At 65.4% G+C, this 11,453-nt stretch overlaps 3 protein-coding genes across 7 annotated transcripts; 2 read left to right on the forward strand and 1 right to left on the reverse strand.

Moving 5' to 3' along the window:
- Positions 1 to 1,092: 1,092 nt before the first annotated feature.
- Positions 1,093 to 2,294, forward strand: SCGB1C1 (secretoglobin family 1C member 1). The gene is made up of 3 exons (XM_024574563.3): positions 1,093 to 1,200; positions 1,710 to 1,909; positions 2,171 to 2,294. Exons 1-3 carry the CDS (start codon positions 1,146 to 1,148, stop codon positions 2,201 to 2,203), a joined length of 288 nt encoding a protein of 95 aa, XP_024430331.1. The 5' UTR covers positions 1,093 to 1,145; the 3' UTR covers positions 2,204 to 2,294.
- A 98-nt stretch (positions 2,295 to 2,392) lies between these two features.
- Positions 2,393 to 6,142, forward strand: CIMAP1A (ciliary microtubule associated protein 1A). 3 transcript variants are annotated; one of them, XM_053925762.1, is made up of 7 exons: positions 2,393 to 3,448; positions 3,616 to 3,731; positions 3,912 to 4,112; positions 4,476 to 4,577; positions 4,660 to 4,781; positions 5,399 to 5,539; positions 5,857 to 6,142. In XM_053925762.1, exons 2-7 carry the CDS (start codon positions 3,623 to 3,625, stop codon positions 5,944 to 5,946), a joined length of 765 nt encoding a protein of 254 aa, XP_053781737.1. In that variant the 5' UTR covers positions 2,393 to 3,448; positions 3,616 to 3,622; the 3' UTR covers positions 5,947 to 6,142. The 3 variants fall into 3 exon arrangements, with proteins under 3 accessions (XP_053781737.1, XP_024430341.1, XP_045039495.1); XM_024574573.3 differs by having other exon boundaries at positions 2,393 to 3,731; XM_045183560.2 differs by having other exon boundaries at positions 2,393 to 3,731; positions 3,958 to 4,112.
- Positions 6,143 to 6,972: 830 nt separating this feature from the next.
- BET1L (Bet1 golgi vesicular membrane trafficking protein like) lies at positions 6,973 to 11,433 on the reverse strand. Of its 3 annotated transcripts, none has more exons than XM_045183513.3 (4): positions 11,256 to 11,433; positions 9,640 to 9,731; positions 9,326 to 9,398; positions 6,973 to 9,228 (listed from the first exon to the last, which is right to left on the reverse strand). In XM_045183513.3, exons 2-4 carry the CDS (start codon positions 9,679 to 9,681, stop codon positions 8,870 to 8,872), a joined length of 474 nt encoding a protein of 157 aa, XP_045039448.2. In that variant the 5' UTR covers positions 9,682 to 9,731; positions 11,256 to 11,433; the 3' UTR covers positions 6,973 to 8,869. The 3 variants fall into 3 exon arrangements, with proteins under 3 accessions (XP_045039448.2, XP_053779679.1, XP_053779680.1); XM_053923704.1 differs by lacking the exon at positions 11,256 to 11,433 and adding an exon at positions 10,609 to 11,069; XM_053923705.1 differs by lacking the exon at positions 11,256 to 11,433 and adding an exon at positions 10,609 to 11,060 and having other exon boundaries at positions 8,917 to 9,228; positions 9,342 to 9,398.
- Between the last annotated feature and the right edge of the window lie 20 nt (positions 11,434 to 11,453).

Here is an 11,453-nt window from a genome sequence, read left to right on the forward strand (position 1 = left end):
GCCAGGCCCAAGTGGGAGCCAGAAGGCTGGGGCAGGCAGGCAAGGGGTTTGAGGGGCCCAGGGAGGCCCTGCATTACTGAGCAGGGGGCTGTGTTTCTTCTGTGTTTGCTGGAAGTTGGGACATTTGCACACGAGATTATGCTGGTAAGACCCGTGCAGCGGAGATGAACTCCGATACTTCAGAGAGCCTCACGTGGGCTCTGTGAGAGTCGAGCCCCGATGGAGGCAAATGAGGGACAGGGTGCAAAGCACACCATGGTCGCCAACATGGACAAGGCCAATCTGTGGATTTGTCTGGGGATGTGCAGGTCAGTGCCCAACGGAGCTGGCTGGGCGGGGGCTGGGCTCCTGGGTCCTCCGCGGCGAGCAGGACCATCCAGTAGGACACCATTAGCCGCCAGGTGGCAGCACGGGACAGGAGGCAAGGCCAGGACTCCAGAAACCAGGAGGCACCTGGTTGGGGCTCGGGTAGGTGTGACTGTCCCCCTGTATCTGAGACCAGCTTGGGCTGGCCAGGCCACAGAAGGAAGCTCTGCCGCCTTGCTTCTGGCAAGGACACGGTTGCACCACCAGGCCTCAGGGACGGCCCTGTTCCTCACCCCTCCGTCCTCCCAGGCCCACCTTCCATCCCTGGATGCAGCTTCCCGCTCAGGCCTCCTGAGCACCCCCACCCCCACTCCCCGTCTCCCACGGCCAGATACACAGGCTCCAGGAGGCCCCCCACCTCTGCTGGCCTGAGTCCCTGGGCTGCAAGCCAGATGCCGACCCATGTGGCTCACCAAATGGAGGGGAACTTCCCCGCAAAAACAAAGACTCAGAACCAGCCCAGAGCCGGCCACTCTGAGCCACAAGCCAGAGGCCCTCGGCACCACCATCCTTCCTCCCTGAACAGGGTCATGGCACCCCTCACCCGTGCCCAATCCCCCAAAACTGTTTGCTGCCCACCCTCACCAGCACCTAAGACTGTGGCTGCACAGTGCCCCCTGGAGGGCAAGGTGAGGACACACCCCTACCATCCCACCTCCCACTGGCAGGTCCTGATGGGCAGGTTGGCCCGCCCCCACCCTCACCTGCCCCTGGCCAGGGGCCGCCCCTGAGACATAAAGTCGGCCAAGGCCACTCCTGGGGAACCTCTGCTGTCCGCCATGAAGGGGAGCAGCACCCTCCTGCTGGTGGCAGTCACCTTGCTCTGCACCTGCGGTGAGTCTGTGCAGACAGGTGCTTCCAGCACACTCTGCTGTGGGCGGGGGGTGGGGAACTAGCAAGCTAGAAATCCAGGCACTGGGCCCCCCCACAGTGGAGGGTGCCCAACTTCCCAAGCACCCCAGCTCTCCTCCATCCCAGAACACAGAGGTGGGCACCAACCCCAGCCCCTGCCGACTCCAGTCCCCGCTCTCCAAGCCTCAAAGGGAGGGGATCCCCGTGCCAGGAGCTTGGCTGTCCTTCCCCTGCAGTCCAGGGAGCAGAGGGTGAAGACAGAAAGCTGAGGTTAGGGTCACAGGTGGGGTCTGCGGGCAGGTGGGTTTGGGGGTGCTGTGGAGAAAGATCAGGGGCAGGTGAGGCTGCGTAAGCATGGGGGACACCTGGCGCAGGTGAGGCGGGCCTAGATGGGGGGTCTGGAGACCACAGACGTTGGAGGCCTGGGGCAGCTAGGGGCCAGGGCTAGGTTCCCCCTGTCCTGGCATCGCCTCGCAACCCCCCCCCCACAGGGCGGGCCACGGGGGAGGACAACAGTGAGTTTTTCATGGAATTCCTGCAAACGCTGCTGGTGGGGTCCCCCGAGGAGCTCTACGAGGGGCCCCTGGGCAAGCAGGACGTCAACGCCGACGCCAAGGCAGCGCTGGCCGAGCTCAAGTCCTGCATAGACGGCCTGCAGCCCGTGCACAAGGCGGAGCTGGTCAAGCTGCTGGTACGGTGTCGGGGGCACCCACTTCCCACAGCCCTGCTCCCCCGGCCCTCCGACCCGCAGACACCCCACGCTGCCGCACCGGCGGGGGGTGACACCACAGCCCTCACTGCCCACAGGGCAGCCCTCAGCCCGTATACACTGCCCCCCAGTGGTGCGAGCCCACGGTCCCCCAGAGGGTGGCCTGCACCCGTGCTCCTGACAGAGCTGTGGCTCTCTGGTGACTGGTCACCAGGAGGGACCCCCCCCATGTCTGCCTTCCAGGTGCAAGTGCTGGGCAGTGAGGACAGCACCTAGCGGACCCCAGCGGTGACCACATGCCCACGCCCACCTCCCCGTGCGTGAGGTCCTCCTCCACTACTCACTCAATAAAGCCTCCTGCAGCTCAGGCTCCGTCTGTCTCCTTCCACACTCAGGGACACAACCACATGCACACGGGTGCACATGCGTGAGGCACACCCGTGGAAGCTCCCCACACAGAGGGTGGCCCAGCAACGCAAAGCCAGTCCGAGGCCCGTGGGGGCCGGAGGACAGGGACAGGCACAGACACTCGCGGTGGAGCTGGGAACGGGCCCAGAGCAGGGCCGGGCAGAGAGCCCGACCGGGAAGGGGCCCGGCTGGGAGGGGCGCTCACTCTGAGCCGGTAAGCTGCCACAGTCCACACGTGGCATGGTCCAGGGGTGAGGGGAGTGTCTCCCCGCAAAGTCACCCAAGGAAAGAGCCTGGAAGATGCCCAAGCCAGAGCCCCAAGAGGGGCCCAGCAGAGGCGAAAAGATGTGTGCCAGACTGTGAGGACCCTGAGCCTGAGGGGCCGGCTGGCCTCGTCTGTGGCGGGAGACAGAGCGGGGTCCAGGCAGAGGCCGCCAGCTCCCCTCCAGCCCTAGCCCAGGACCCCAGGACCCCTTCCTGCCTCTGTTTCCCCTGCTCAGTGGTCTCCAGGGTCAGAACTCAGCAGGCCCAACTCCACCCCTCACAGCCTTGCCCCTGGGCCACCTGGCTCTGGGTCCCCACGAACTCTTTTGGGTGACGAGGAGCAGAGTGAAGTCCCGGGATCAGAGCCATGCCTGGCAAGGTGTGGGGTGGGGGGGTCCCTCCAGTAGAGACCATTGTCTCCCTCACACAGACAGGAATCTAGAACCCATCCTCCCAGACCTACATTCCAGAGCTCAGGGGCCGGGACCCGCCCCAACGCCTCCAGCCCCCCCACGGGAGAGGAGAGGGGCAGAGGCCTTCCTTGCATGCTGCTTTCTGGGGAACTCCGGCACCAAGGACAATGCAACGGGACCACCTCTGAGGAGGCTCGGTCCTGAGGCTGCTGAGTGCTGCACCCGGACCCAAGAGGCAAGGGCCCCTCCAGAGGGGTCCCGCCCCAGCCTAGAGCTCAGCCTCAGCCCAGCTGCCCGCTGCTCCCGCCCAGCAGCCTCTGAATGGGAAGAACTAGCCAGACCCCCTAGGGCCAGTGAGGGGCGGTCTCTGAGGCCCCGAAGACACAGCTGGTCTGGGCTTGTGCCCGGGCGTCTGAGGCCGCTGTCTCGGGCACTGGTGAGGGCAGAGCAAACCCACGACTCCAAACAGAAGCTTCCATGGCCCTTAGGTCTAGTCACAGCTTGTGACCCTGCTGAGGAGTGGGTGCGGACACAGGCAGGGGTGACGGTGAGGGGGGGAGATGGACCCTCCCAGCCCTTGCTCACCCTCCTGTCCGCGCACAGAGCCACCATGGTGGAGGAAGTATGGGTGGGAAGCTGGAGGCCCCATCGCCCCCGGGGGCCCATCATGGCCCTGTACAGCAGCCCCGGGCCCAAGTACCTGATTCCACCTACCACAGGTAGGTGCCTGGGAGCCTGGTCTCCCAGGGGACAGGAGCCAGGTCTAGGGAGAGCCTGGGGAGGGTCGGGGGAAGGGCCTGGGGCTCATTTGGGCCACAGAGCATCAACCCCTCTGGCTTCAACAGGGTGGGGAAAAGGTCGGGGTCTGGCTCCTGACGGCTGAGAGCCCCACCCCGCAGGCTTTGTGAAGCACACGCCCACCAAGCTGCGTGCACCCGCCTACAGCTTCCGCGGGGCCCCCATGCTCCTGGCAGAGAACTGCTCCCCAGGGCCTCGCTACAGCGTGAACCCCAAGATACTGAGGACCGGCAAGGACTACGGCCCCTCCTTCTCTATCCTGGGCCGCTACCACACCAAGACCATGCTGACCCCCGGCCCTGGTGCGTGACAGTGGCCCTGCCGAGGCCACCGCACCGCTGAGCTGGCATGTGAGGGAGCACAGCCGCCGCCCTCCTCCAGGGGAGTGACCACCAGGCCCCAGAGGAGCTGCTGCCACAGGGGAGCCTCTGAGACACCTGAGCCAGCTCTGACCTGGCCTTCCAGGGCCCCGGTCCCCACCCCGCAGCACCTCCCCTCCCTACACCCCTGACCCCTCGCCGTCACCATCCTCACTACCCGAGCTGGGGGACCCAGGGGCCGGGTGCCCACAATGTCAGGGGTCATCCTTGAGGCCCCTGTGCCAACCAGGCGAGTGCAGGACGGCCCCTGCCCTGCCAGCACCCCCTGCTGCTTCCCTCCTGCAGGCGACTACTTCCCGGAGAGATCTACCAAGCACGTGTTCGACTCAGCGCCCAGCCACTCCATTTCCGCCCGGACCAGGACCTTCCGAGTGGACAGCACCCCAGGTCCGTGGCAGCCCTGACAGCCCCGCCGGCTGGGTGGGGGTCTGCTGGGGCGGGAGAGACTCAGTGCTGGCGCCCCCCGCAGGCCCCGCCGCGTACATGCTGCCTGCTGTGATGGGGCCACACTCTGTGGGCAAGGCCTCCCAGCCTTCCTTCTCCATCAAGGGCCGCAGCAAGCTGGGCAGCTTCAGCGACGATCTGCACAAGGCAAGGCGCACGGGGGGGGGGGGGGGGGCAGCGCACCCCGAGACTGGCCCTAGTGGCCCCTTCCCCAGGACCCAGCACCCACCAGCCTGCCCCTGCCCCCCTGAAGGCCCTCAGCACTTCATCTGCTGGGGACCCACCACGTGCCCAGTCACACTGCAGTGCTGGGGAGGGCTGAGCAGGGCAGGGGCCACAAAGCCCCACGTGCGGACGAGGGCGAGGGCAGGGGGCTGGTGCGGGACGAGGGGAGCTGGGGACTGGATGTGGCAGCCAGTGCCAACGCCCCAGTTGCACCGGTGGCCCCTCCTGTGCAGTCTGGCCCCACAGGACAGCACCCGGCCCAGAAAAGGGCCTCTCACACATGCGGCAGGGTGAGCCCAGGCCACCACGCACTGGGTGTCCCTGCCACCGTGAGGCTGAAGTCGAGGGCAGCGTCCCACCCAGACAGGGTCCCACAGCACTGGGGCTTCACCCCGCGGGGAACACTGGAGTCGGAGGGGCCCTTGCATGGACGCGCGGAGACCCAGGGCCTGAGGTCTGAAGTCTGGCACTGGCCTCTTGCCCTCTGGGGCCACATGCCCAGGCAGGCAGAGCCTGTCTGAGCCCCTTTGGCCCCCCAGACCCCAGGCCCCGCAGCCTACCACCAGACCGACGTGCAGGTGACCAAGGCGAAGGCTCCACAGTACACCATCGCGGCCCGCGTGGAGCCCCCCGGGGACAAGACCCTCAAGCCAGGGCCGGGGGCCCACAGCCCTGAGAAGGTCTGAAAGGCAGGGGACGGTGTCAGCGGAGGGGGTGGGTCCGGGGGTGACCTTGCCCCGACAGGGAGGGGTTGGGGGGCCTGCTGGTGCATTCCAGGCACCTGGCCCCTCCCCCAGCGGGCAGGCTCCTCGTCCCCAGATAGTTAATGCTACTGAGCACTTGCCACATAGCAGGCCCTGTATTCGAACCTGGCAGTGTGAGCTTCACGCTAGCCGTCCTTGGGAAAGTAAAGCCACCAGCAAGCCCAGCCTGAGAGGGCAGAGCCTGTGGGGTGCGGGCGGGGGGGCAGCCCCTCTCACAGCCTCTTCTCTCCCAGGTGACGATGACCAAGCCCTGCGCTCCCATCATCACCTTCGGCATCAAACACTCTGACTACATGACGCCCCTGGTCGTGCAAGCGGACTAGCCCCACCCCGCAGCCCCACACACGGCGCCCCAGCCTCGGGCCTGGGCCGTGGGCGCGGACACTGCCCCGCTGAGCGGCGGCCACCTGGCCCTGCAGGGTCCAGCACACTTGTTTGGAGACTTGTGACATTTTTTCTATGCTACTTTTCTGTTTGCTGATTTTCTTTCCTGCTGTGCCCACATATTTAATAAATCACGATTCCATTAGCAATGGGCTTGTCTTGGGGGCAGGGTCAAGTCTTCCAGGAGGGCTCGGGAGCTCAGACGCCCAACCTGTCCTCCCGATTTCTCCTTGGGCCGCGCCCTGTGAGTTTAGAGGCTCCAGACGGCCACGCTGGCCTGTCCCCTCCCATGTGTTCTTCTCCCCCCGCGACGGAGCCTCCCCAAGAGAAGGGGTCTGTACCCCTCCCCTCTAATCTGGACTGGAGCCTGTGATGTCCCTGAACAAAGTGACATTAGGGTTCCCGAGGGCCACACCACACAGCGCACAGAGCAGGCAGCTTCCACCTGGATCCCCACCCCCGCACCTTGCTCACCTTCCGTAATAGCATAAGTTGTGAGGCTGTGGGCAGCACCCAGCCCTCTGCTCGCCCTGGCCCTCACCTGCCACCGAGCGAGCGAGCCTTCAGGTGCTGACCCCCAGCCTGTCTCAAGTCCCAACCACAGTGACTGTGAGACATGAGTCAGTCACTACTGCCACTCAAGTGACTGGGATTCGAGGTGATCGGTGACGAGGCAGGAAGCCCAGGATGCGGGCAGGGAAGGTGCCAGCTGGCTCCCGGTGACCCTCATCCCCATCATCCCCGTTCTCTGTTGAACCTTGAAGAGGCGGCCCCCAGCCCCCCCCACCCCGCCGCCCCAGAGCTAGAAACGTGGCAGGGAAGGCCGCCTGAGGGCACAAGCCAGGAGGTGCGGGACCTGGGGGAGCCCAAGACCCGCCTGCGCCCCCAGTGTCTTTGGACCAGGGTCAGTGCCACGCAAAACCGTCCCCAGCCCCCAAGGAAAGGAGGAAGCTGTTTATTCCAAATTTTTAAAAGGGATTTTATTTATTATTTTTAGAGAGAGAGGGAGGGAGAGAGGGAAACATCAATGTGTAGTTGCCTCTCAAGTGCCCCCTACTGGGGACCTGGCCTGCAACCCAGGCATGTGCCCTGACCGGGGATCAAACTGGCAACCCTTTGGTTTGTAAGCTGGCATTCAACCCACTGAGCTACACCAGCCAGGGCTGTTTACTCCAAATTTTTATGGTTCAGTGCTTTGTCATCAAACTATGGGACAGGGCCTGGCCAGCTGTCCTCATGTGACACAGACTGGTCCTGGGGGTCAGTGTCAGCAAACCCTCCTGCCCCAGGGTCAAGCGCTGTGCTCAGGCGAGAGGGTACAGCCCGCAGGACACCCCGCTCTGAGTCGCCGACCCCCCTAACACAATGAGAACGAGGAACAAGAAGCAAAACGAAAGGAGCTAAAGCCCAGGCCCCCATACAAACGGAAGCTGCAAGGCAAGACCAGCAACCCGAGGACGCAGAGAGCACAGAGCCTATGTTCCTCGTCTGTACCGGCCACGGGTGGCACAGCCGCCCTTGGTGGTGACTGGTGCCGGGCCTTGTTCTCAGGGCCTGAGGGCGGCACCACAGGCCCAAGAAGGGATGGGGGGCAGGCGCTCGGGCTGCGGTGTCTGCAGTGAGCAGACGGAGACACGCAGGCAGCGGCTGCTGTGCCGCTTGGTGAACTGTGGACAAGTCCCCATTCGCTCAAGATGGGCGGGGGGCTGAGCCAAAGTCAAGGTGCACAGGTTCACCCGCAAGCAGGGCAGGACCCTAGGGCTGAACCGTCAAGGAGAAGCAGCCTGAGACAGAGGTAGGCTGGCAGCCTTGGAGGCAAGTGAGCACATGCTGGACAGTGGGGCTGACAGGGCAGAGCCCTCGGGAGGGGGAAGGTGGGGTCCTCCTCCAGAGCCGGACGGGCCCATCCAGGTGTGTGGAAGAGGACACTGTGGTGACCATGCCGGGCCTGCTGGGAGCAGCAGCGGGAAGGCAGGAGCCAACAGGCCCATGGGTGTGACCACACGTGGGGTGACCATGCAGGAGGGCGGGCAGGGCGCCACCTGACCAGGAAGGGAGACGGTGGGCACGAGGACAGGGAGGGACACCGAGCCCAGGACAAGTCTCCACGTAAAGACAGGGTGCTGGGGCCTCACTGCGGGGGAGCCACTGGCCTGGCTGGGCCTGGGGTCTGGTTTGTGGTACGTGCAGCTGGCCAAGTGGGCAGCCGGGGCCCAGGGAGAACAGTATGGAGAAGCTGGGGTGAGGGGCTGGCCCAGGGCCCCCTCACAGCAAGGGGAGGCTCCCTGAGGGAGGCACGGCTTGGCTTGGTACAGAAGAAATAGCCCGGTGACCATCAGGAAGTGACCTGTGAGTCCTACAAAGGGGGTCCCGTCAAGACCCACAAGTCCCCACGACGCACTCAGCCGGACTCTGAGCCCCCAGAGCCCCGTTCCAGCAGCCTGGCCTCCAGGACGCATGTGTGGGAAGATCCTCACCCCGAGAAGCTGTGGCTCCCCACCCTGGGGTACACAGCTGCAGGATCCAAAGGGACAGGGCCCAGGGCCTCCATCCACACCCCTGCCCCTCCCCGATGGTCTGGCTTCAGACATGGGATGGGAGGGCAGGCGGAGGCCAAGTGGGGGCCCTCAGCACGGGTCCACCCACGCACGCAGCCCTGGCCTGGAGTAACTGCCGCCCCTGGGCCAGGACCCGGGTAGCGAAGATGAGCTGATCAGAGGTTCACAGCCTCAGCCCCTGCCCCCGTCAGAACCTCAGAGACGAGCTGTGGCCTCACCCCGGCAGGTGTGGAGTGGAGGAGCCCTCAGGGCTGGGGAAGGGCTGCAAACAGGTGGCCACGTACAGGACTTACAACTGCTCTGCTCAGACATGGGGCCCCGGCACACAGGGCTCCCACTCAGAGGCAGCGTGGCCTCCCAGCCACACAGGAAGATTCCTCGACCACAGCCACCATTTCAAAGGAGTATTTTGCAGGAGGTCTGCCAGAGCCCTGGACACCAGGTGGGGGAAGGCTGTGGCTGCCCTGGGCACCCACAGAAGCCAGCTCCCCTGGCTCACGTCCTTGCCTTCGACAGGAGGTAGGAGAGGATGAAGAAGGCCACGATCAGGCCCATGGCCACACAGCACAGAAGCTTCCGGTTGTCTCGCCCAGACCGTGCCATTGTGGAAAAGCGCTTTACGCTCCCCGTGAGCAGGCCTGTCACGCTTGCGAAGTCCGAGTCCTGGGGGAGGAACCCAGCTCGTCACCAGGGGCGGCGCCTCTACGCCCATGCCGGAGCCTGGCAGCAGGCAAAGGGCAGAGCTGACGGAGGCCCGTACCTGCTGCAGACCTTACCATGCCATCCAGGTACCGGTTCTGGTCCTCCGCATCCCTGTCGATGTCCAGGGCCAGCTGGTTGGGACACAGATGGGGCAGGGTCAGGCCAGGGCCACACACTTGAGGGCACCTGACCCCCCAAGACCAGCAGACCCTGCCAACAGCTCTGCCAGTTACATGGCCACCACCAGGGGTCAGGCCCAGTGCCACCCGGGCCTCACACAGGTGGGAAGGACAGGAAGCCCTTCCAGGCCTCTACCCTCTCTGGGCCTACTGCAGGGTGCCAGCTGGAAGCCAGCAGTGGGCCACTACTGACCGATTTGAGCCTGGTGACCTTGGAGGCCAGGCTGTCGGCCATCCGCAGGTTCTCCCGGTCTAGAATCTCCTCCACGGCACCGGAGCTCTGAGCTGCAGGGAGAGAGAGGCTGAGGGGCATGTCCATCCTCGAGCCCTCAACCCCACCCAGCAGCCCTTGGTGGCCTCAGGGCTCTCACGACAGTCCCGCCCTGACGCCTGGGGGACCCAGGGTCTGGTGCACAGACTTCACACGTGTGGGCAGGCTGCGCGTGTCCACGCCCAGGTGGGGAGGGGAAGGAACCCCCACTGGCACTTTCAGGTGGTCTGTGACAGCTCTGGACTGCCTGTCCACACACCGGTGTGCTTGCGACCTGCTCTCAGGGGTAAACAGTACAGGCTGGTGTGGACTAGGGAAGACTTAGGGAGGGCACCCAGAGGACAGCAGGCAGTGACCACCCGCACACTGAGTCCGAAGCAGTGAAGTGACCAGTAACCTGGGAGGAAACCACTAAACCTCGCTCCCCCACCCCCCAGACCAGGGCCGGCTGGGAAGCGAGACAGGGCTGAGGCAGGTAACTCGGAATCCCGCCGCACCAGGTCTGTGGAAACTACGGCCCCCCATTGGCGGAGAACCAGATGCCTCAGTGAGACCGGGTTCCGGGGGCGTCACTGATGCCTACAGACCCCGCGGCCACTTGACAGCTCAGCGAGACCGGCATCGGCGCCCCACTCCGCAGGTGAGCACAGGGCCTCCACAGGAAAATGGGGGTCCTGCGGAGGCCCTGCCACCACGCCGCCTCGGGGACGTGGGCACCGGGGCCCAGGGAAGGGCGGCCTCAGGGCGTCGCGACCCTGCGGCGGCCCGGCCGGCCGGCCCCGCCCGCCACCCAGGGGTTCCCAGGGGTACAACACCGGGGCGGGCTCCTGCAGGCAGCGGCGTGGGTGTGGGCCGGCCCCGCACTCCCCGGCTCCGCTCCCCTACGCTCACCCCGAGCCCAGTCCGCCATCGTGCTGGCCCTGTCCCGGGATCCACCACAACCTCCCGCGACGTGGCACCGTCCCGCGAAGGGGCTTCCGGCGACGCCCCTTCCGCCTCGGGCCGCCAACTTCCGGCGGAGGTCCGGCGGCGGCGCTGGGGCGCGCGGAGGGCACCGAAGGGTCCCGGCTTACGCAGGGGCTGCTTGTGCGCCCCCGGCGCTCGGGGGTCACTATTGTCCCCGCCAGGGACGGGGCTGACTGGCGCCGGCTGCGTCGGACCCTTCCCCGAACGGACAGAGTAGAGATAGGCGCGGCCACGGACGCGCGCAGGCGCGAAGCGCCCCGGTGGGAGTAGAGGCGCAGGGCAGATCGGAGCTGGGGCCTCTCGCCTTTGCACGACACAGTCGCTCGACGAACGCTGGTTGCATAAGTTACCCCGCCCCGCACCGCAGCGGAGCGTTTGCCGGGTGTCCTGACTCCTCCCAACCGCCCAACGAAATGGGAATCTTTGTCGGCGCTGTCTTTCAAGAGTAAACTGGGTGGGCCAGACAGTGTACCCGGGGCGCACAGCTAGGGCGTTCCGCACGTGACCAGGCTCTGCCTCCGTCCTGACCTCCTCTCCCCACACTCCCCTTTCTCCCACTAGGCCATTCCCACCTTTCCACGGGCTGTTCCTTCTGCTTTCGGTGACTTTCCCCCCACATCTTTTTCCTGGCTCATTTCTTATCGTCTGGTCTCGGCGAAACCGCCCTTAGCAGATAGATCCCATTGCAGCCCACCATGAAGCCGAGTCAGAATCCCCTCTCAAAACCTCATTCCCCACCCCAGGTCCGGCCCAAGAAGCGCTGAAGGGGT

This window comes from Desmodus rotundus, chromosome 5, assembly GCF_022682495.2.
Source record: "Desmodus rotundus isolate HL8 chromosome 5, HLdesRot8A.1, whole genome shotgun sequence".
In the NCBI taxonomy this organism is placed as follows: domain Eukaryota; kingdom Metazoa; phylum Chordata; class Mammalia; order Chiroptera; family Phyllostomidae; genus Desmodus; species Desmodus rotundus.

Coding starts and splice junctions, on each gene's coding strand:
- CIMAP1A (XM_024574573.3), top strand. CDS start 3,623: ATGGTGGAGGAAGTATGGGTGGGAAGCTGGAGGCCCCATCGCCCCCGG. Junction 4,578..4,659: donor CCGAGTGGACAGCACCCCAG/GTCCGTGGCAGC, acceptor CGCCCCCCGCAG/GCCCCGCCGCGTACATGCTG. Junction 4,782..5,398: donor TCAGCGACGATCTGCACAAG/GCAAGGCGCACG, acceptor TTGGCCCCCCAG/ACCCCAGGCCCCGCAGCCTA.
- SCGB1C1 (XM_024574563.3), top strand. CDS start 1,146: ATGAAGGGGAGCAGCACCCTCCTGCTGGTGGCAGTCACCTTGCTCTGC. Junction 1,201..1,709: donor CACCTTGCTCTGCACCTGCG/GTGAGTCTGTGC, acceptor CCCCCCCCACAG/GGCGGGCCACGGGGGAGGAC. Junction 1,910..2,170: donor CGGAGCTGGTCAAGCTGCTG/GTACGGTGTCGG, acceptor TCTGCCTTCCAG/GTGCAAGTGCTGGGCAGTGA.
- BET1L (XM_053923704.1), bottom strand. Junction 9,399..9,639: donor AGGTCACCAGGCTCAAATCG/GTCAGTAGTGGC, acceptor TGTCCCAACCAG/CTGGCCCTGGACATCGACAG. Junction 9,229..9,325: donor CATGGTAAGGTCTGCAGCAG/GTACGGGCCTCC, acceptor TTCCTCCCCCAG/GACTCGGACTTCGCAAGCGT.